The sequence below is a fragment of the Lutra lutra genome, chromosome 13 (genome assembly GCF_902655055.1).
Source record: "Lutra lutra chromosome 13, mLutLut1.2, whole genome shotgun sequence".
Classification (NCBI taxonomy): Eukaryota; Metazoa; Chordata; class Mammalia; order Carnivora; family Mustelidae; genus Lutra; species Lutra lutra.
Window position 1 is genome coordinate 47829283 of NC_062290.1, and position 24751 is coordinate 47854033.

The following is a 24751-nucleotide window of genomic DNA, read 5'->3' on the forward strand; positions in this document are numbered from 1 at the left end:
GAACTTAAAACATTCATATGACCTTTTGTGTACGGATGAGAAAGGATTGTCAAGGTGAACTCTCAAATGGCAAACAAGATTTCTGCCACTTGTGTTATATATAAAGAGGTAAATACGACAATATCCACATGCAGATAGAGTGTTTTTAGAAAATTTACCCAAAGAAGCTGGTGGTTTCCCTTGGGGAGGTGAAATGGTTCCCCAGAGCCTGGGAGGTAGAAAAACATTTGTCACATACGTGGGGTTAATATTTTGTCCCCGTCACTTCTACCCCCAAAATATTTTCACCTCGAATCATTTTAAGAGGCAATCGGAAGCAAAGTCTTTCAGAGTCTAGACACATAAAATATATTTAGCTTGGTGGTCTAATATTGTTAATATATTTGAAGGATGGTGGTAGATTCAGGAGTTCCATTATTATTGCTCAAAACATGCAAATGAAAGCAGGTTTGCCTCAGACCCAGAGATCTCTCAGCCTGTGGTTTGTATTACTGATACATGATGTTGGAGCTGTCTGTTCTTGTGGTTGTGGGGATGCAAAGTGCTGGTTCAAGTGATAAGACCCCATGTCTTATGGATGTGGTTGGTCCACATCCATAATCCTTCACTTCCTCTTCCTCACCATCATGGCACCCCCAGCTAGGGGGATATGAGAACGGAACATGCCACAGCCCAGTGTACAAGGTGGTTGTGGTATTCCTCCAGTCATTTCTGGAAGTACTGAAGTTTGGCCAAAATATATGGCTTGGTTATTCAGGATTTTAAAAGACATTGAATGAAGATGAGACTGGGCTGGCTATATTTTAATTTGGGGGTGGGGGAGGGAGAGGTGAAGGAAGAGTGATTTAGGCCCTCGAATTTATAACCTGTACTCAAGGGGAAAGTTTTTATTAAGCATAATCTTATTTTCAGCATACATAGTATAAATAAACATGATATAACATCAACTTATACATTGTCTATGACTTGTCACACTTCTAAATTTGGTGTTGCCAAGGCTCTTATTAAAACTGTTTCTCTCATTGCTGTATCATAGTGAAAATTATTTTTAAAAAAATAGGTTAATTTGCTTATGTGGTTCCAACATGTGCAGGCTAGACTTTGGCCTAAATTGGAGCCTTTATTGACGTTGAGTCACACCATTTTATATATAAAGTACTTCAGAAATCTTTGCCAGTTATTTGGCAAACAAGTGTAGAAGGTGCCAGGATTAGTAATTGTTAGAAGAGTGGTTTAGCTTTTATCCAGTGTTTACAGTGTGCCCGACACAATCCTTAGCTGTATTATTCTTTAGCTTATTTAACCCTCACAGTACTTCTGTAATACAATCTCATTATTCCCATTTTACAGATGAGAAAATGAAAACATACAAAGATTAAGTGAATTTTTGGCAGTGCTTAAGTGGGTTAACAGTTAATTTTTTTTTTTTAATTAAAGGAATGTTGAAGCACAAGCTAGAAATTAAAACCTGAGAATTAGATGTGTGTTATTAATTAGTCACTGGAAAAAGTGATAAAACTTTTAAATAATGTTTTTAAAACCCATGCGTGGCCTTGCCATTAAAGTAAGATGCCATGATAAGTTTATCCCTACAGAGAAAAAACCAGCACAATCCCATTCTGTTTTTGCCTTTGGGAGAGACAACAGGCAAAAGAGATTATGAAGAAATCAGTTTCTTTGTTCTGGAGGTGGGGAGATCGGAGAGAGAATCGGAAGCAGGCTCCACACCCAGTTCGGAGCTAGCCACAGAGCTTGATCTCGTACCCCTGAGATCATAACCTGAGCCAAAATTAAGAGTTAGACACTAACCAGCTGAGCCACCCAGGAACCCCCAAAATCATTTTCTAATTAAAAAAAAAAGCTTCTATAAAAGTCTTTAGATTTTGTGTGAAAGACCAGTCAGGAGCTTGGAAATCATTCTTAACGTGTCTTTGAGGAGATGTGAATAGGATTGGCACCTTATAAGCTCAGCCTGTGGGGTGAATGACTCAGACTCAAGTCCATGTTCCCAACCCAGCTTAGTCTCTTCAAGCTGCTGAGAAATAAGTGAAATTAAACTGTATAAACAAATGCCTAGTGTAGAGAAGAAGTTCACTGTTCACTTGCACACACTGTTACAGCTCTTGTAGCTGTAAGCTGTGTGTGCAAGGGGTCAGGGGAACAGGGTTATATGATGGGGTGAGGATCTAGGAAACACCCTTCCGCGATCTTCCGGGCTGTCTGAGGGACTGCAGGTACTAGCCATTTATAGTCGAACATGAGGGGAAAGAAAACAAAATAGTTGGGGTGCTTGGGTAGCTCAGTTGTTAAGCGTCTGCCTTCAGCTCAGGTCATGATCCCAGGGTCCTGGGATTGAGCCCTGCATCGGGCTTCTTGCTCAGCGGAAAGCCTGCTTCTCCCTGCCCCATTCCCCCTGCTTGTGTTCCCTCTCTTGCTATCTCTCTCTCTCTCTCTGTCCAATAAATAAATAAAATCTTTAAAAAAAAAAAACAGCAAAATAGTAAGCTGTTAACTTACGTTTGTATGTTTTGAGTTTGTGGTTCTTTGTTTTCTAGGTCCTCATAGAGACTGCTAAAAAGTTAGGACTCCGATGCCACTCAAAAGGAACAATGGTCACAATCGAGGGACCTCGTTTTAGCTCCCGGGCAGAAAGCTTCATGTTCCGCACCTGGGGGGCAGATGTTATCAACATGACCACAGTTCCAGAGGTGGTTCTCGCTAAGGAGGCTGGGATTTGCTATGCAAGTATCGCCATGGCGACAGATTATGACTGCTGGAAGGAGCACGAGGAAGCGGTAGGTGGAATTCTCTTCCCAACATGTATGGCTTGGGTTTCTGGGTCCTGTGGGAGCTGTTGAGAGAGTGTCTTCACCATTTGTTCTCTTGTATTAGTTCCAGAAAGTGCCTTTCTGCCAGGTTTTAAAGTCAGCCCTGTATGTATGGTCAGGTATTTTCTTTATAATTCTCTTTTAAAGATACAAAGGTCTCCACAGAAAAGAAAAAGACACTTTTATCCACAGATAAACAGTACATCGTGAACATGTAGGTGCGACAGGAATCATAGTGAGATTGGGCCTTACTTTAAGGATGAAAGTGTGTTTTGGTTATAATTTCCTTATCCTGTGCTACTGGGTATTGTGTGTGTTTTCATTACCTCTGCCTGGTAAGGGTACTCTCTCTATTTAACTTACCGTGACTGCATGATGTTGGTGTGAGACTGTGACAGCAGAGAGACAAGCCTGTGAGGAAGGACTATTCTGGGGCTTTTGGGGGGTTAGAAGGGAAGGGCAGAGATGAGCCAACCAATATAAGAAAGCTCAGGGTTATAGAGAGTTAGTATGGTGAGAAGCACATAGCCAGTTGACCCAACCAAATATTTGAAGTCTGGGAAGCTTTTCTGGTGGAAGGGTGGTAGGAAAGACAGGCACACTTGGGTGGGGTGGAGAGGAGGGAAGGAGACAGCACTGTGTAGACCATGTAAGTATTTCACAGGGGAGGTCAGTGAGGGGTTCTGGGCTGGAAAGATACCAATGTCTAGCTGGTATGTGAAGACACTGGACCACTTCAGTCAGGCTTCCAAAATAAATATGTTCACTATGGAAAACTTCAAACGTCAGTAAAAGGAGAAAGGCTAGTATAAGGAACCCCCAGTTACCCATCATACAACGTTACCATCCACAGCCAGTCTTATGTCCTATATATGCTCCTCCTCACTCCTCTCTCCCCTGCCGTCATGATTTTGATGTATTTTTCCAGAAAAAAAAATTTTTCCAGAATGCCTTTATTAAAAAATTAAATAATAAAATAACTACAATACCACTGTTGTACCAAAAAATATTGATATTACTTCCTTATTATAACCAAATCCAGACTGTTTACATTTTCCTTCTTGTCTGACATAACCTCGTACTCCTTATAATCCCCATACTGCATTTAAACGATCTGCCTCTTAAATCTCCTTTCATCTAAGATTCCCCTGTCTTTTCACTCCTTGCATTTCACTTGAAGAAACTGGATCATTTGTCTTGTCCCCGGTCTCATTTTATAATGGGGAGGGGGGTGGCACCTGGGTGGCTTAGTTGGTTGAGCACCTGACTCTTAATTTCAGGGTCATGGGATTGAGCTCCGTGTCAGGCTCACCACTCAGCAGGGAGTCTGCTAGAGATTCCCTCTCTTCCTGGCTCTCTGCCCTGCCTTCTGCTTGTGTGTGCGCACACACACACACACACACACTCTCTCTCTCAAATAACTAAATAAAATCTTTAAGAAATAAAATAGAGAAAGGGCCAAAATTACAGTCAAGAGGTTTTAAAGTAAAGAACAAGTGTGGGGTTGTCTGTTGTGAGCACATTTATGGGAGGTGACCCCTTCTCCTTCCCACCGTCTCAGAGCGGCTTGTTGCACTGTCCGTTTTCCTGTAAAATAGTAAGATATCCTTATTGTCAGTCTGTCTGTGTATATGGAGTTTGGTTGGACTTGAACACAGGTTCTTTGTTTTGTGTGAATTCCTTGTACCGACGCCTCAGTGTAATAAACCGTTGCTGACTACTGGGGTATTTTGTGTGTAAGAAACTTCCAGATCCTGACACAGCAGCATCTCTGACTTGGCAGCTCTGGTCACCTAAGGGACAGCTCAGCTTCATGGTGTTGAGAAGCTGTTTCCAGTTAGCAGGAGGCTCCAGACTCTGCCACTGCCTGAGAGCAGGTTGCTTCCTGCCTGTGGCTTTCTGCTCAGTCTGGTGACACCTGTCTCCTCTGCAGAGCACATGGTGCTTCCTTTACTACATGAGGTTTGGAAAGCTGTCAGTTGGAGCCACCTGAGTTGAAAGCAGAGAGACTGAGCTTTGTGTCAGCGGTAAGGCATGAAGGCAGATAATGATGCTAAGTGGCACAAGGAAAGCACAGACGCAAATGGCGTCATCAACCAGCCATGCATGTCACTGTGCTTTGAACCAGATGTGCAGCTTGAGGTGGTACAAAGATTTTCGAGTTGCCGACACCCACCTTCAGATTCCTGTTGATCCATTTACTTGGAACACTGGGCACATTTTTTGATCCATTTACTCTTCAGTGGGATGGAGCCAGAGGTGAGGGGTGGAAGTTGTTTACTTACAGTTCTGACCTTGCAGGATTTCTGGGAGAATGGAACCAAATCCTGTATGTAGAGCAGCTCCTATAGCTTCTGTAGTTCACACGGCCACTATGATGGATGGGGGAGGGTGTGTGGAAATGTCTGAGAACTTGACATTTGAACTGGACTTTCAACAGAGGGTTAGATTTTATTGTGAGGAGGTTAATACAACAGGCATTTTTGGGTGGAGCCCAACACCTGGAATAAAGACGAGAAAAAGAGATCAGAGTCTGTACAGAAATACCAGTCAAAGGAAGGGGTGCCTGGGTGGCTCAGTTGGTTAAGCATCTGCCTTTGGCTCAGGTCATGATCTCAGGGTCCTGGGATCGAATCCCACATCGGGCTTCCTGCTCAGCGGAGTCTGCTTCTCCCTCTCCTTCTACCCCTCACCCCCCAACTCTTGCACTCTCTCTCGCTTGCTCTCAAATAAATAAAATCTTAAAAAAAAAAAAAGAACTATCAAAGGAAAAGTGTGAAAAGTGTAAGGAAAAAAAATAAATACAAGGTAAATTTCTTGGGTGCTTCATGAGCCTGCACTGGAAGACTGCTTCAAGCAAGCCTCTGCATGTACCTGGCAGCTCCCATCTGGTGACTGCATTGTATTCCCTCAGTGATGGGACTCCCACCTGCTCCAGTGCTCGTCAGTTTTTTCTAAACACATCTCAGTGTTTGTGGGATGGATCTGGACTTTATATAAACTCCAGAAAATAGAAAGGTGTAATATTTGAGCCCCTCAACCTCAGATACCCTTGAGGTGTGGCAAGTACTCCACCTCTGATCGTTGATTTTATATTCACAACTTTTTTTTAACAGCCTTATGAAGCAATTTCAGTCATATACAAAAAGTCGATGGACAGTATGAGCTTTTGTAAATCAACATCCAGCTTCAACTGTGAACATACCAGCTTAGGGCCAGTTATATTTCATCTGGACTCTGATCCATGATTTTAGCCATAAGCATCTAACATAACCACGTTATCATTGTCACATCCCAGCAGTAATTCCTTAATACATCGAAGCATAGTTCATGTTTCTAGTTACCTCAAGTATCACAGTTTTTTACTTCCAAGTGTTCTAAAAAGAAACTAGGTCATCTGTCCTCTAGAGTTTCCCACAGGAAACCTTCTGGATCACTGAAATCATCTCCTTGGGGTAGTTTGACAGATTTCTCAGTCGTCTGTGTTCTTTGTAAATTGACAGCTGGTTCCAGAGATTTGATCCAATTTAGACGTCAAAACTAGTGTTCAGTTTTCCTGTCAGGAAGCTCATTAAAGTGGATTTTTTGTTTGGTTTGGGATTTTTGTTGTTCTGTGATGTTAGCCGCCCATCCATTAATTCACTGGGAGCTGTAGAAATGACAATACTCTGATTCCAGCATTTCTCTTCATTAACTCAAAGTCTTCTCAAGAAAAGCCATGTGCTGGGGCGCCTGGGTGGCTCAGTGGGTTAAAGCCTCTGCCTTCGGCTCGGGTCATGATCCCAGGGTCCTGGGATCAAGCCCCGCATCGGGCTCTGCTCAGCAGGGAGCCTGCTTCCTCCTCTCTCTCTCTCTCTCTCTCTCTCTGCCTGCCTCTCTGCCTACTTGTGTTCTCTGTCAAATAAGTAAAATCTTAAAAAAAAAAATAAAAAAGAAGAAGAAGAGCCATGTGCTTATCTTAGGATTGGTTAGCCAGTGTAGGAACAATTTTAAGACTGGAATCCATTTTACTATGGACAGGAGGAGAATTGGCCACATCTTTCCAGACCATGCTAACACATTATACATCTGAGACAGTGTTCTCTTCAGAGATGTCATTGGGTTTCTCCCAAGACCTCCCCCGCTGGGACCAAGTCTGCCTTGAAAAATGCAGAACTGGTGTTCAGGGGATTGGAATTGGCATAAACTGACTTTATAGATCGGGAAGGAGCTCAGGAAAGTGTTCTGTGGAGAACGGTAGGATGATAAATTGCCAGTAACATCCTATGCTGTTGTTTCTCTAGGTTTCGGTGGACCGGGTCCTAAAGACCCTGAAAGAAAATGCCAATAAAGCCAAAAGTCTGCTCCTCACTACCATACCTCAGATAGGGTCCATGGAATGGTCAGAAACCCTCCATAACCTGAAGGTAAGTACCCTCACCATCTGCAAGCAGACACTTGCACAACTGCCTTTCTCTCTTACTTGCATTTCACCCTTGGGCCGCTCGTCTTATATTTTATACTAGTCCAGAAGTTCTCTACAAGTTTTCATGCTCTTAACCACCATACTAACCAGTGTGAAACTGAGTAGTTACATATTTGGGCAAGTAATGCAAGACTTGAAAGTTGAGGTGGGGGGCGCCTGGGTGGCTCAGTGGGTTAAGCCGCTGCCTTCGGCTCAGGTCATGATCTCAGAATCCTGGGATCGAGCCCCGCATCGGGCTCTCTGCTCGGCAGGAGCCTGCTTCCTCCTCTCTCTGCCTGCCTCTCTGCCTGCTTGTGGTCTCTCTCTGTCAAATAAATAAATAAAATCTTTAAAAAAAAAAAAGAAAGAAAGTTGAGGTGGTGAGAGTTTTACTATCTAGTCTGCCAACCTGTTAACATTGTCCTGCTTTGCAGGGCATCCCTAAATAATGCTTCAGGAGGTTGAGAGTGCTTGTTCTGTACATGGCTTACATTGCTGACAAAGCTCTTTGCTCTTTGGCAAAGTGTAGGCTGCCTTTAAAGCCAAAGCACTTATAGGAATACCAAAACGGTGCCAAGGAATGTCTGCTTCGTGTTGACATTATATCAGACTAAGACAGTGATTAATGATAAACACGGGATAGGTTGTAGATTGGTAGCTTTTCAACTCTAGTATTAATTCCCAGAATATAATTTAAACTGAGTGCTAAAGCTCAGAGATGCATGATTTTTATTTGGATGTTTTGTGACTCTCTTGATTAACCACGTTGGATAAGGTGTTGCCTCAAGCCAGTTGGATATTACATTCCCCTAGTATCCAGGGAAGGTAGCCAGCCTGTCCTAAGGTCTAGAACACACCTAGACACTTGGGTCTGATGACAAGTAGTTGAGAGATGATTTGAAAAGTTCATAAAAGCCCTCCCTTGCCTGAACTGCTAACCACCAAGGAGCCGTGGAATGAGAGCCACAATTTTAGTATGGTGAAGACGCTGTGTGATGGTCAGTGATTGACAGCTGCTGGGCACTGAGGAGCCATGATTTTAATTGATACCGAATGCCTGGTGGAAGTGCTGCAGCCCAGCTAATTTCAGACTATCAATACCAAACCACTGAGAGATACAAAGAGCCGGTTGTCACAAGCGGATACAGCAGGCTGCAGTACTCACCCCTGTAACAAGGTATCTCTCAGCTCTATGCCCTGGCCAAGTCAAGAATATTGGAACTTGTATTCCGTCTTTTCCCACTAGACTTAAAGTCCCTAAGGGACAGGAAACACATGTTTGGTTTCAACCTATAGACCTAGAAGCTAAATGTTCTTTAATGAGTAAATGGTAGCCCTTATAGCCTATTATAATTATGAAGAAAGGGGAAATAAATTAATTCTAAGAACTGAGGAAAGTCAGTTTAAACTGGAAACTGTTACATTGCCCTGAGTGCAGTGCAATAGAGACAGCAGGACGTTAGCTTGTCTAAATAAGCAAGCTATTGATTATAGGAACTGTGACTCATACTTTGCTACTGCAAAGGCAATTGTCATCTGCAAGATGTGATGGGCTGTTGTGGGGTTTTTTTTGTTTTGTTTTGTTTTTTTAAGTTTTTCAACTGACCCCATTTTAACCACAGTCTTTTTTGAATTTAAAGATAATTTCTCAAGCAATAAATTTATTGTTTCAGCTTCAGTTTTAAGTAAAAAATGCTTGAATGGGGTACCTGGGTGGCTCAGTGGGTTAAAGCCTCTACGCTTCGGCTCAGGTCATGATCCCAGGGTCCTGGATCAAGCCCCGCATCGGGCTCTCTGCTCAGCGGGGGGCCTGCTTCCTCCTCTTTCTCTGCCTGTCTCTCTATCTACTTGTGATCTCTATCAAATAAATAAATAAAATCTTAAAAAAAAAATGCTTGAATGGTAGAAATTCATGTTCTCCTTTCCTGTGAAGTTTCTGAAGGTATGTAAAAATTGTGTGTTTCTGTATGTATGTATTTTTAAAGAGGGTTAATGTGTATAGCTTTCATCAGATTCTCAAAGACATATGTGATCTAAAGAAAAAAAATGAAGAATTTCTGCTCTAGACAATACTGAGACTCATGGCCTCCATTCTGTTGCGTTAAGGAACATCCTACTAATAACCCCTTATTCTGGGGTATTCTGGGGTAGCATGTTCAGTCCCCTCTACACTGAAATGTGTATTATCCATTCACTCATTCATTTCAGAAACACTTAGTGAGTACCCACTATATGGTCAGCCATGGTTTACAAAGATATATAAGACTTGGAGTGATGAAGAGGATCCTGTTATGTTTAGAGATACTAATGTACTAAAATTTCAAGGATTTTTATCCACTGGGATAAGGTGAATGACAGAGGTTGATTTACATTAATCCAGGCTGGAGGTTGGTGTATGAAACATATCCTAGTGGAGGTGAAAGGGGGTGGAGGTCCGTGAGAATCTGAAACAGCCCTCTTGAAATAAGTACAGCTCACTCTACAGGAAAGGAGAGAGAGAAACTAAGAGTTAGGGGCCATCACTAGTCCCACATGTGGTTGGTTGCTCTTAAAGTTTGGCGAACTTGAGAATTTCCTGGGGAGTTTATTGAAAGTGTGTATACCATGACTCCTCAGTCTTGAAATCAAAATGTGATTTTTAATTAAATGCTCCTGGTGATTATCCTGATCTTCAGAATCACTACCTACAGCAATGCTTGGTTAAATGTGACCTGTGCCTGTTTTCTTCTTTTTAGAATATGGCCCAGTTTTCTGTTTTATTACCAAGACATTAAACCAGCATGGCTGCCTAGGTGACAGGAAGACTTCCTAATTCTAGTCATTTGAGAAATTTCGGCTTAACTTGGAAAAAACATGGAAAAGGCATGCAGCCCTCATGCCCTTGCCTGCTAAGGAAGAACATGATAAGAAGACATGCATGTATCAGAGAAGCCTTCTCGAAGGCTTAGACTGCTTCAGAAATGACCGGTAAACGTGGAAAAATTCTGACACTTCAGAAAAAAAGATAAGACCCCACCTACCCTTCCCCCAGTAAATTTGTAAGAATAAGGTTGGGAGGTAATATCCAGTTCCTATGTTACCAAGGAAATACGAAGAAGAAATGGGAATTCTTGGGCTATTTATTGGTGTTACTATAAATTTGTAGTCTTTTTGGAGGGCAGTTTGCTAAAATGTATCAAAAGGCTTAAAAATACTTAGACCCTTTGTGGTGGTTACTCTAGGAATTTATCTTTAAAAAATTATCAGAGATACAAAGAATTATGTATAGGGAAGGACGTCTAATATACCATTAGTTATAATAGTAAATATTCAGAACAATCTGAATATCCAACAGTTGGAAGTTAAATTACAGCATAGCTCTAACTGGGTTGTGAAGCAGCCAACTGAAGATCATGTTTTCACATAATATTTAATGTCCTAAAGAAATGGTTGCTCTGTAATACGAAATGAAAAAAGGATATGTGCACACATTTTGCATTGCTAATTTCGTTTTAAAGTTCTACATTAATGCAGAAAAATACCAGAAATGGATATATAATCTTTTGTTACTGTATTTGGGGTTGGGACACTGAATCATTTTAATTTTCTTTATATTTTTCTGTGTCTTCACATTTTTATACAATGAATATAATCAAATAATAAAGTTGTCTTAAAAATAAAAAAGGTCCAGTTCTTGAAAACATACTGATGTGAAGCAGAGTTTAAGATGGTAATTCTAAGAAGAATTCTGTTTGAGTTCCGTCTTCAGATTTTGTTAAAAAAGAGAATCATTAATAACTGTATAGTGAGAACGATACTTGGGTCTGCAACAGCTTGAGAAAAGCTGGGTGTTTAATCCTCAGAGAGTCTGAAACTATAAGAAACTAGACACACATGCTAGTGTGTCAGGTATTTTTAAAATTAATATTTGACCTTTGTTTCTACTTTTTATGCGTTGATGAGTTATTTTACATGGCGTTAGTGGTTTGGAGTGTTTCATAAAATGGAAGTTTGCTTCTTCCTCTGCTTTTTGTTGTTCATTTTATAGGATTGTGTTTTGTTTTCTCTCACAAGGGAGATCCTTTTTTTCCCTCAGAGTTAACTACTATTCACTGTGGGCTGTTACTGGGTCCTTTAGTCATATAGCCTGTCTGTTTAAAGAGTCTGTAAAGTCAATGTGTTTGTGTCTAAGAGACTGTCTTCGAGATAATAAGCTGCAAATTGTAAACAACAAAATAAACTGGTTACTCCCCAGCATTGATACTGAGCTGTTTGGGTTACGTGGGATTATGAGTCTTGCACTCCCCAGCGCAGGGATCCAATCCTGGTCGCACATTAGAGATACACAGATGATAGAACAGGCCTGAACCCAGGGCTCCCTGTCGCTGTAAGCCCTGCACTACTCTGTAATACCATATGTACCTTCTTTCCTTCGTTCTTAGTACATGTTCTGAGGATGTCAAGGCAAAAACATGTGGGCGTTTTTCTTGCTGCCTTCAGAAAGTACAGGTCTTCCTGATGGCTTTCAGGGGTGTCTTAATTGATTCAGTAGCCTTTTCTAGCAACCTAATTTTCAGACTTCTCATATGGAGTATATTTCTGTTTTGCTGTTGTTACCCATCAGCCACTCCTTATACAAAGCCAATATAATCATCTGGATACCTTTTTCTTGAGGACTTTGCTGAGCATTTCTTCCTGGATTATGTTTTACTTACATCATCTTTAACTTTTCTTTTTTAAGCTATAAAATTAAGGGAACACGGCAATCGGTTTGAGTATTTCAGTTTCCCCAGTGGATTATGAGCATAATGGAAAAGTTGTAGCTTAGTGACTTAGCCCTTTGGAATAGTGCCAAGTTATTGAGAAGTGCATTTGCATCTACTTAGAAAACTTTATTGGTTGGTAATGCATTGTTTTGCATTGTTTTTCATAATTTTGTGGATGAAACAGAATAGTTCATATGTAGAGTGTAACCAAAAAAGATGGAGAAGGCTGGAATACCAAGGTTATATTTGAGACCTGAGATGTTTTGCACATCAGCCCCAGTCATTCTGGAGTTGTTTGTAATAGGCAAAAGCTTAGGAATGGCTAAAATTCTCAATGGTAGCATCTAAATAAGGTATGTCAATTCAAATAAGTGATGCATTATCTTTATGCACTAGTATGGAATCATGTCTGGTTAAAGTGGAAATCAGAAAAATATGTGGAGTAAAATAAGAATGCAGTTCAGATGTGTGGATAGCATATTTATGCTTTATGTTCCTAAAAAGCTTCTGATAAGAAACTTAGTAATAGGGGCTGCTGGGTGGCTCAATCAGTTAAGCATCTGCCTTCTGCTTAGGTGATGATTCCAGGGTCCTGGGTTAAGCCCAGTCAGGCTCCTTGCTCAGTGGGAAGTCTGCTTCGCCCTCTTCCTCTGTCCCTCCCTCCCTCTCATTTTCTCTTTCTCTCAAATAAATAAATCTTTAAAAAAAAAAAAAAAAACCACAGTGATAATCTCTGAGATATGAAGGGTGTGAGCACTGGGAAGATCATAACACATAAGTAATGGTTAAATAAATTGAGTATCTCTAACCATTGAAAGGAAAACAGAATTTCAAATATTTGAAGGGCTGTCACTCAGTTAAGGACTTCCCCAACTCCCTATTTGATAGACCTCCATAAAAGCAGGAACTTCATCTTTTTCACTTGGGATCTTCAGTTCCTTGTACTCAGCACAAGTTCAGTGAATATTTGTGTACAAGAGATTCAAATCCTATCTTTCCTCTGTGACTCTCACCTGGTCCAAGACTTCACTCTAGTGGTTGCCTATCTCTCCATGCTCAAATTTTCCCTCATTGTATCATTTCTCCCAGTGCACAAATTTAAAAATATTTTAATTTGTACCTACCCCATTAAAAAAAAATTCTTGGCCACAAATCAGTGTGCTGTTTGTCTTACTGCTTTGCCTTTCATTGGGATATAGCTCCCAAAGATCTCTTCTGTCTCCACTTCCTCTTGTTTCTTCAGTTCACTTCAATCCCGATTTTGCAGCACCTTTCAACACCATCACCACCACTCTCAAGGTCACCTCCTTACTAAATCTTCTGGTCAGTTCTGAGACTTCATCTTTCTTTTCCTATCAGCAGCATATGATACATTTATTTAATCCCTCCCTTCTCCTTGATAAATACTCTTCACGTGGCTTCCAAGGACACCACACTCCATTTTCTTTCTACCTCAGAGGTTACTACTGAGTCTTTTCTGGTTCTTGCTGTTCTCTCAGATCTTTTAAAGTTACCTGATCCAGCCCTCAACTCTTGGACTTCTCCATCTTCACTCATTCCTCAGTGACTTGTTCCAGTCCCCAACCTCCCACCCCTACCCCCAAATCTCTCTCAGCACTCCCTCATCTTGGTTGTTGGCAGTTTCATCCTTCCAGTCCCTCAGACCAAAAACATAGAGTTACTCTTGACTCTTCAAAACCCACATTCACACCAGGAATCACAGCACATCTCAAACCAGATGCTTAATTTTCATCAGCAATAATCTGATCTGTATTAAATTTTATAAATTTTACTATGAAAGGTAGATCCAGGGGTGCCTGCGTAACTCAGTTAAGCATCTGCCTTCTGCTCAGGTCATGATCCCAGTGTCCTGGGATCCAGGCCCACATTAGGATCCCTGCTTAGTGGGGAATCTGCTTCTCCCTCTCCTGCTCCCCATGCTTGTGCTCTCTCGTGCATGCACTCTCTTTCTCTGTCAAAAAAAAAAAAAAGTGGTTTCTGCTCTGGACTTAATAAAATCTATTTTTTTAAATAATTTTTTAAATTTAAAGCAAGAGAGCACAAGCAGGGGAAACAGAGAGAGAGGGAGAGGGGGAGAGATAGAGAGAGGGAGAAGCAGACTCCCTGCTGAGCAGGGAGCCCAGTGCAGGTCTCCCAACATGCCAGGATCATGACCTGAGCTGAAGGCAGACGCTTAACCAACTGAGCCACCCAGGCACTCCTAGAATCTATTGAAAAAAAAAAAAAAAGAAAAAGAAAGGTAGATCCACATACACAAGTCATTGCAAGTATATTGAAACACCAATTTTTAAATTTCAGTTGAATTAAAATCATATACTAAAATTATAAATTCAGGGGTGCCTGCGGGGCTTAGTCAGTCAAGCAGCCAGCTCTTCATTTCGGCCCAGATCATGATCTCAGGGTTGTAGGATGGGAGCCCAGCAGGAAGTCTGCTTGTCCTTCTCCCATCCCCTGCTCACTCTCTTGTCTCTCAAATAAGTAAAATCTTTAAAAAAATAAAATTATAAATTCAGTTTCTCAATTAGCTACATTTCAAGTGGTTGACAGTCACACATGTCTAAATGGCTCCAGTATGGGACAGAACAGCAATTAGACCTCAGGTCCAAGCCGGCTGGTCTCCCTCTTGCTTCTGCCCTTTGTTGTCTCTCCACCTGAAGGACTCTGGTCCACCACCACCCTCCTTTATCTGGCTCACTGGCTGGCTGGCCTTTCTCGGTGTTCCCCAAACACCGTGTTTTGTTATAGTATTTGTCTATTAAAGTTCTATTGTAGTACTTGTCACACTACAATTGCTCAATTCATTGTCTAATTAGCATAGTAACTGACACATAAACATTACTATATATATTGGTTAAATATATAAATCCATGACACTTCTGCCTGTGGAAATTTTAGTCATGCTTCCATTTCCAAATCACTTCTCCCTAAGCCTAGAGTTTGGCTCCTTGTAACAGTTCAATTCAATTCAATTCAATTCAGTGTCCTGGCATGGCAGAAACTAAAAGTCCATGTTTACCAAGAAGGAAATGAATATATTTACAGATATTATTATTATTGGTGCCTTAATGAATGTTACTAGAGCCCTCTACCCATTCTCTTCTAATTTCCCAATTTATGTCCCCTTGCTATCTTAGAGGTGGGGATTAATTAGGGTTTAATATTACTTAAGGTTTTAAGATTACTACTACTACTTCAGGGTTTAAGATTACTAAAATGGAAGGAATTGGGAATTCTGGGTACCGAATTTTGAGTTAACAAAAAAGGCATATAAAATTTATTCTGATGCCTTGACAATTACTTACATCTTTCCCTTGTTCATCTTGTCATGTAATTTGTCTTCCCAAGGAGACTATAGGTTTCTTTTTTTTTCTTTCTTTCTTTTTTCTTTTTTTAGATTTTATTTATTTATTTGACACAGCAAGAGAGGAAACACAAGCAGAGGGAGTGGAAGAGGGAGAAGCAGGCATCCTGCTGAGCAGGGAGCCTGATGAGAGAGGCTCGATCTCAGGACTCTGGGATCGTGACCTGAATCGAAGGCAGACACTTAAAAACTGAGCCACCCAGCTGCCCCTAGAGATTGTATATTTCTATAAATGGTAGACTGATTCCTAAGGGCCTGGCCGATGCCTTACATTTAATGAGCAACCAGTAGGGGTGCCTTGGTAGCTCACATGGTTAAGCGTCAGCTTCGGCTCGGATCATGATCTCCAAATCCTGGGGTCAAGCCCCATGTCTGGATCCCAGCTCAGCGGGGATTCTGCTTTTCCCTCTCCCTCTGCCTCTCCCCCTGCTTGTACTCTCTCTCTCAAATGAATAAATAAAATCTTTTTTTTAAATGAGCAATCAATAAAAAGTTGTTGGTTTTACCTCACTCAGTAAGCGGAACACACACAGAAATTGAACAGGCTGATCATATCAGTAGGATCTTGAGGAAATAATTTTTGAAAAAGTACAATACCTAAGTGTTTTAGAATTCAGCATGTAATTTAAAAAATGTGTGCTTGATTTCTTAGGTATTTTGTTTCAGAGCACATTTTTTTTTGGAAAATAAAAACAAAAGCATTTGATGATTTCATTTAGGGAAAATTAACAGGAAGTTGTCAGTATTTTCAAAAGATGCCCTCAGCTTTATAGATGATTCAGGTTTAAAAAGTCTACACATCGGAATGTGATGATGCATTCATTAACTGCTCTTTTTGACCTCATTTTAGTTTACAAATTCCCTCCCTGTAAGAATCAAGATCACAAGGTTGAAGCAGGAAGGAATAGGAAAGTCAATTCCAAATGTATACACAAATACAAAGAATAGTAATGAACCTTTATCTATTACCCAGCTTCAAGAATTATCATCTCATAGCCAATGTGTTTCTTCTATATTCCCACCCCCTACACTCCTCCCATGTTATTTTGAAGCATTTCACATACACCATATAATTTCTTCCATGAGTATTTCCATGTTACTTCTAAGGGGTAACTATTTTTAAGGGAGCCGCAATTTCATTAGTACACATTTGAAAATAAATTAAAATTCTCTCATGGCACCAAATATGCAGTGAATATTCAAAGTTCAAATATCTTGGGGTGCCTGGCTGGCTCATTCAGTTAAGCGTTTGGCTTGTGATTTCGGCTCAGGTCATGGTCTCGGGGCCATGAGATCGAGCCCTCGACAGGCTCTGCACTGAGTGTGGTGCGTGCTCCCTCTCCCTCTGTCCCATCCCCACTCAAATAAATAAATAAATAAAATTTAATTATATATATCTTAATACATACACAAAGTATTTCATAAAATTTAATAGTTATGGCAAACAAGTTTAGTAAACAAGAAATTCTTTAGAATTTAAGAATAGATCAGATATATACTTTGAAATACATACTGGATAAATGGTTAGAAACAAAGCCCTATGAAAAAATATAAGGAAACAATGAGACTATCTTAAAATACCAGGCAGATTTAAAGAAAACTAAGTGGGCACCTGGGTGGCTTAGCCCTGAAGCTACTGCCCTCCCATCCCCACAACCAACCACCACCACTGGCATTCAGCTCCTCAACTGAGAGTGTCATTCAGAGAGAAGCTTGACATTATTCTCACTTCCAGCCCCATAGCCATAACTCAAGAGATTTTGCCTTGAAAGAGAGTAAGTAATAAACCAGAGAACTCCAGTTCTTTACCTAAAGGAACTGCCTTCTTTTGCAACAGAGTGTGGAGAAGTTCAAGCCTAAGGATGCTCCCCCAAAACAGTGAAGGTAGTAGTGAAGGGCAATTTGGATGATAGGAAAGGGAAACTTGGATGATATTGGTAGAATCATTTGACATTTAAGCTAAAATGGACCAGCTTATGGTCCAGGAAAAACATTGCTGACAGAAGACTGTCTGGGATCAGAACAAACATCAGTAACTGACTTCAGAACTACTCTTTCGAAGGAGTCCCAATTTCATTGGTTTAGTTTATAAGCATTTATGCCCCAGCGTATTGTTGTAAGAAATTAAAAAAAAAAAAAAAATCACCCAGCAATAGTTTAACAGCTGGGTATGACCAAGGAAAGGGACAACCATAGAGAACCTTGAAAAAAACCACTGTTGGGGACGCCTGGGTGGCTCAGTCAAGCGTCTGCCTTCAGCTCAGGTCACGATCCCAGAGTCCTGGGATGGAGCCCCACATTGGGCTCCCTGCTCATCAGGAAGCAGAGAGCCCAGTGCGGGGCTGCTTCCCCCTCTCCCACTCCCCCTGCTTGTGTTCCCTCTCTCTCTGCCTCTCGCTGTCAAATAAATAAAATCTTAAAAAACAAACTAACAACCACTATTAACCCAGGGTGACTGTGCCCATAACCCAAGGATATGCTCTCTAAAGAACAGTATCAGAAGCTTACTGGTGCAAGAGACAAATCGACTCCAATAAAATAAGGTGTTACCAAACAAATAATCAAAGAACAATAAGGAGCAGCAGAGGGGAGACACCAGTATTCAGTTTGCTGCAATATATTATCTAAAGTGTCCTGATTCCAATAAAAATGATTAGTCATGCAAGGAAACAGGAAAGTATGACCCATACACTGGAAAAAAGCAGACAACAGAAACTGCCTGTAGAGCAATCAGATGTCAAGTTTAACAAAGTTTTTCAAAGTAGCCATTATAAACATGTTCAAAGAAAAGGGAACCATGATTAAAGAGTTAAGACGGTATGAGGAACACATTGCAGCAAATAGAAGATACCAATAAAGGGATAGGAATTATTTTTTAAAAAAGGAAATTCTAGAGTAGAAAAGTACAATGACTAATGTGAAAAATTCACTAAAGAGGCAGGAATAGTGGATTTGATTTAGAAGAAATAATTAGCAAATTTTAATAAAGTTCAATAGAGATTATATAACCTGAAGAGCAGAGATAAAAGAACGAAGAAAAATGAAGAGAGCTTCAGAGCAAAATAAACCTACAGCAAGACAAAAGGAAATAGATTAGAATGGAAATTAATAAAACAGAATAGGAAAAAATGTAGAAAATCAATTAAAAACCTGATTCTCTGAAAAGAACAACAAAATTCGCAAAACTTTAGTTTGATTAATCAAGACGAAAGAGATGGCATTCAAATTGCTGGAATTAGAAATGAAAAATGAGACATCCTACTGTTGTCAGAGAAATAAAGAAGATTATAAAAGAGTACTATGAACAATTCTATGCAACAAATTAGATATTCGAAATAAAATAGGCAAAGTCCTGGAAACACACAAATTTCTAAATTGACTTGAGAATAAAAAGACAATCTGAGTAGACCTACAATAAGAGATTAAATAGGGGCGCCTGGGTGGCTCAGTGGGTTAAAGCCTCTGCCTTCAACTCAGATCATGATCCCAGGGTTCTGGGATGGAGCCCCACATCGAGCTCTGCTCAGCAGGGAGCCTGCTTCCCCCTCTCTCCCTCTGCCTGCCTCTCTGCCTACTTGTGATCTGTCTGTCAAATAAATAAATAAAATCTTTTTTAAAAAGATTAAATAATAATAGATACAGAAAAAACATCTGACAAAATTCAACACCCTTTTGTGATAAAACTGTCAATAAACTAGGAACTTAGAGAAAATTCCCTTAACATAATAAAGGTCATATATGAATAGCCCACAATTAACATCACACTGAGCAGTGAAATGTGGAAAGCTGTTTCTAAAACTGAAAAATCAGCAAAAAGGCAAGGATGCCTATTCTTTCCACCTCAATTCAACATAATACTGGAAATCTTAGCCACTGCAATTAAACAAGAAAATAAAGGGCACCCAAATTGGAAAGGAAGAACTAACATTATCTCTGCAGATGGCATAGTCTTACATGTAGAAAACTGTGAAGACTAAAACAAAACAAAACCCCCAACTATTAGAATTATTAATTCAGTAATGTGGTATGATACAAAGTCAATGTAGAAAAATCAGTTTGTTTCTATACACTAATGGTGAACTATGTACAAAGAAAAAATCCCATTAGCAATTAGCATCAAAAAGAAGAAAATGCTTTGAAATAAACTTAAAGACTTGTAGGGGTTGGGGGGGTTGCGCCTGGGTGGCTCAGTGGGTTAAGCCTCTGCCTTCGCCTCAGGTCATGATCCCAGGTCCTGGGATAGAGCCCCGCATAGGCCTCTCTGCTCAGCGGGGAGCCTGCTTCCTCCTCTCTGCCTGCCTCCCTGCCTACTTGTGATCTCTCTGTCAAATAAATAAATAAAATCTTAAAAAAAAAAAAAAAGACTTGTATATGGAATACTTCAAAACATTGATAATGAAGGGTGCCTGGCTGGCTCAGCCAATAGAGCATGTGACTCTTAATCTCAGGGTCGTGAGTTCAAGCCCCACAGTGGCACAGAGCCTACTTAAAAAAATTGATAAATGACATTAAGGAGACATAAATCAATGGAAAGACATCCTGTATCCATGGATTAGAATAATTGATATTGTTAAAATGTCCATGCTACCCAAAGTGATCTACCAAATCAAAGCATTCCTATCAAAATCCTACTGGCTTTTTTTCAGAAGGAAAAAAATCCTAAAATTCAAATAGAACCACAAAGGACACAGCCAAACAATTTTGAGAAAGAAGAACAAAGTAAAGACATCACAATCAAGAGGGACTATACCAAACTAAAAAGCTTCTGTACAGCAATGGCAACAATTAGCAGAGTGAAAAGGCAACTTATGGAATGGGAGAAAATATGTGTGAACCATATATCTGGTAAAGGGTTAATATCCCAAATATATAAGGAACTCCTACAACTCAATAGTAAAAAAAAATAACAACAAAACCACGGAACTTGATTTAAAAATGAGCTAAAGAGGGGTGCCTGGGTGGCTCGGAGGGGTAAGCCTCTGCCTTCGGCTCAGGTCATGATCTCAGGGTCCTGGGATCGAGCCCCACATCGGGCTTTCTGCTCAGTAGGGAGCCTGCTTCCCCCTCTCTCTCTCTCTGCCTGCCTCCCCCTCTCTCTCTCTCTCTGCCTGCCTCTGCCTACTTGTGATCTCTCTGTTGGATAAATAAATAAAATCTTTAAAAAAAAAAAAAGCTAAAGAGTGAATGGACATTTCTCTAAAGAAGACATGTAAATGGTTATCAGGTATATGAAAAAATGCTCCAACATCACTAATTACGAGGGAACGTAAATCAAAACGACAATGAAATATCACTTCACTTTGTCAGGGTGGCTGTTATAAACAAAACAAAACAAAAACAAACCCACAAGTGTGGGTGAGGATATAGGGAATGTGGAACACTTGTGCACTGGTGGTGGGAATGCAAAATGGTGTAACCACTATGGCAAATAGAATGAAGATTAAAATTAAAAATTAAACTACATGATCCAGCAATCCCACTTCTGGATATTTCCAAAAGAATTGAAAGAAGATCTTAAAAAATATTAGCATTCCCATATTCATTGCAACACCATGCACAATAACCAAGATGTGGAAACAACATAGATACTCATCAACAGATAAATGGATAAAGAAATTGTGGTATATACATAGAATGGAAAAGAAGCCTTTAAAAAGAAAGCAATTCTTTGGGGTAAATACCCAGTAGGGCAATTGCTGGGTATTTACCCTAGAGATATAAATGTAGTGATCTGAAGGGATATGTACACCCAAATGTTTATAGCAGCAATGTCCACAATAGCCAAACTATGGAATGAACTTAGGTGTCCATCAACAGAAGAATGGATAAAGAAGATGTGATATATATATATATATATATATACATACACACACACACACACACACACACACACACACACACACACAATGGAATATTATGCAGCCATCAAAAAATGAAATCTTGCCATTTGCAAGGACGTGGATAGAACTAGAGGGTTTTATGCTAAGCGGATCAATGCATTATGCTAAGTCAATCAGAGTAAGACAATTACATGATCTCACTGATATGAGGAATTTGGGAAACAAGACAGAGGATCATAGGGGAAGGGAGGGAAAAATGAAACAAGATGAAACCAGAGAGGGAGACAAACCATAGGAGATTCTTAATCTCAAGAAACAAACTGAGGGCTGCTGGAGTGGAGGAGGGTGGATGGCCTGGGGTGGCTGGGTGATGGACACTGGGGAGGGTATGCACTATGGTGAGTGCTGTGAATTGTGTAAGACTGATGAATCATAGGGGCACCTGGGTGGCTCAGTTGGTAAAGTGTCTGCCTTCGGCTTAGGTCATCCCAGGGTCCTGGGGTTGAGCCCACATCAGGCTTCCTGCTCAGCCGGGAGCCTGCTTCTGCTTCTCCCACTCCCCCTGCTTGTGTTCCCTCTCTCAATGTGTCTCTCTCTGTTAAATAAATAAAATCTTTAAAAAAAAAAAATAAAAAGACTGATGACTCACAGACCTATACCCCTGAAACAATATATGTTAATTAAAAAAAAAAAAGGCAGTTCTGCCATATGCAACAACATAAATGAACCTTGAAGACATTATGCTATGTGGAATAAACCAGTCACAGAAAGACAAAATATTGTATGATTTTTCTTACATGAGTTATCTAAAATAGTCAAATTCATAAAATCAAAATGTGTAACTGTGGTTGCCAGGGACTGGAGAAAGGGGAAATGTAATTATCAATCAATAGCCGTAAAGTTTCAGTCATCACAAGATGAGTAAGTTCTAGAGATTTCCTCTACAAAATTATACCTACAGTCAGTAATACCATATTGTGTGCTTAAAAAATTGTAAAGAGGAGTGCTTGGGTGGCTCAGTCAGTTAAGCATCTAACTCTTTTTTTTTTTTTTTTTAAGATTTTATTTATTTATTTGTCAGAGAGAGAGAGAGCGAGCACAGGCAGACAGAGTGGCAGGCAGAGGCAGAGGGAGAAGCAGGCTCCCCACAGAACAAGGAGCCCGATGCGGGACTCGATCCCAGGACGCTGGGATCATGACCTGAGCCGAAGGCAGCGGCTTAACCCACTGAGCCACCCAGGCGTCCCAGCATCTAACTCTTGATTTTGGTTCAGGTCATGAGCTCAAATTTGTGGGGAAAAGCCCCACATGGAGCACTACACTCAGCAGGGAGTCTGCTTGATATTCTCTCTCACCCTCTCCCTCTGTTCCTCTCCCCACACCTGCTGCATGCGTGAGCTCTCTCTCTCTGTAAATAAATTTTTTTAAAGATTTTATTTATTTGAGAAAGAGGACGAGCACAAGCTGGGGAAGGAGCAGAGGGACAAACAGACTCCACACTGAGCAGGGAGCCTAACATAGGGCTTGATCCCAGGACCCTGAGATCATGACCTGAGCCGATGTCAGACTGCTTACCCAACTGAGCCGTCCACAGCACCTTAATAAATAAATCTTTAAAAAACACTGTTAAGAGGGTGAATCTCGTGTTAAGTGTTCTTATTAAAATTAAAGCTTTTTTAAAAATGATTTATTGGGACGCCTGGGTGGCTCAGTGGGTTAAGCCACTGCCTTTGGCTCAGGTCATGATCCCAGGGTCCTGGGATCGAGCCCCACATTGGGCTCTGCTCAGCAGGGAGCCTGCTTCTCTCTCTGCCTCTGCCTGCCTCTCTGCCTGCTTGTGGGCTCTCTCTCTCTCTTTCTCTCTGACAAATAAATAAGTAAAATCTTTAAAAATAAATAAATACAAAAATTTAAAAAGATTTATTTATTTATTCTAGAGAGAGACAGCACACACACAAGGCGGGGGCAGAGGGAGAGAGAGAGAATCCCAAGCAGAGTCCCCACTGAGAAAAGAGCCTGATGTAGATTGAGATGAGACCCTGTGATCATGACCTGAGCCAAAAGCAAGAGCTGGGTGGTCAACTGACTGAGCCACCCAGGCCCCTCCTAAAATTAAAGTTTTTAAAAAGAATGCTAAGATGGGTCTACTGGGTTAGAATTAATGTGTTAACATGGCTGTGTTCCCTTTTGAGACTCTAGGTATAATTTGTTTCTAGTCTTTGTGGGTGACTCTCTAGAGGTCACCCCCATTCCATGATTTAGTGCATCCTCCTTCCATCTTGAAAGCCAGTAACATTAAACTGTGTCCTTTTCACACTGCTATCTCTCTGGTTCTCTTTGTTCTGGCTCCCTCTTTTATTCCTAAGAATTGTGATATGTTGGATCTATCTGGATAATCCAGAATAAGCTCTCTATATGTGGCAGACTGATGAGTGTCCCCCCAAATACCTGGAATTCCTGAAACCTATGGTTGTTACTTTTTTTTTTTTTTAAGATTTTATTCATTTATTTGACAGACAGAAATCACAAGTAGGCAGAGAGGCAGGCAGAGAGAGAGGAAGGGAAGCAGGCTCCCTGCTGAACAGAGAGCCAGACGTGGGGCTCGATCCCAGGACCCCGAGATCATGACCTGGGCCAAAGGCAGAGGCTTAACCCACCAAGCCACCCAGGCGCCCCTATGGTTGTTACTTTTATGGAAAGAAGGGGACTTTGCATATGTAATTAAGTTAAGGATCCTGGAATGAGGAAATTATCCTGGATTATCTAGGTGAGCTAGAATCACAAGCATCCTTAAATATAATCACAAGCATCTTTATAAGAGAGAGACCAAGGAGATTTGACAACAGGAAGGTGAAGGAGATATGATGACAGAAGCAGAGATTGGAGAGATGTGTTTTGAAGGCAGAGGAAGTCATGCAATACGAGTAGCCACTTGCTGAAAAAAGCAAGGTATAGGACTTTCCCCTCAGAGCCTCCGGAAAGAACCAGCCCTACATTTTTCAATCTAGCCCAGTGAAACTTATTTCATTCAGTCTTCTGAACTCCGGAACTGTAAGTGTATAAAAACTGTGCTGTTTTAAGCTACTAAATGTGTGGTGATGTGTCATGGCAGCAATAGGAAACTAATACATCATCTGAAATCTGCTGATTATCAACCTTAATTCCATCTCTAACCTTAATTTCATTTTGCCTTGAAACCTAATATATTCACAGGTTCTAGAGATTAGGACACACACATCTTGTGGGGAAAAGCTTTATACTGCTTACCACAACTTGACATACACTGAAAATAAATTCTAGGTGGATAAAATATGTAAATGTCAAATAATAACTGAATATATGGGAGAATGTGTGTGTATAATCCTGGAAGTGTAAAACACTTTAAACATGACAACAAACTTATCTTTTTTAAAGACTGGTTGGCACATTTGTTTCCATCAAAAAATTTAAATTCTGAAGGTTGAATATATATTATTCAATGTATATAATACCATACACAAAGTAATAATACA

General features: G+C 40.5%; 1 protein-coding gene and 1 long non-coding RNA gene across 2 annotated transcripts in view; one reads left to right on the top strand and one right to left on the bottom strand.

Annotated features, from left to right (window-relative positions):
* The window catches only part of MTAP (methylthioadenosine phosphorylase), a 44301-nt gene extending 32793 nt beyond the window's left edge, over positions 1 to 11508 (top strand). Inside the window, exons 6-8 of the mRNA XM_047700928.1 lie at positions 2556 to 2795; positions 7112 to 7234; positions 10008 to 11508. Of these exons, the coding sequence (XP_047556884.1) occupies positions 2556 to 2795; positions 7112 to 7234; positions 10008 to 10046 (402 nt within the window). The 3' untranslated portion in view covers positions 10047 to 11508. The remainder of the gene's footprint in view (positions 1 to 2555; positions 2796 to 7111; positions 7235 to 10007) is intronic.
* LOC125083922 (uncharacterized) overlaps positions 1 to 24751 on the bottom strand; it is a 41747-nt gene that overhangs the window by 12347 nt on the left and 4649 nt on the right. The window lies entirely within an intron of this gene.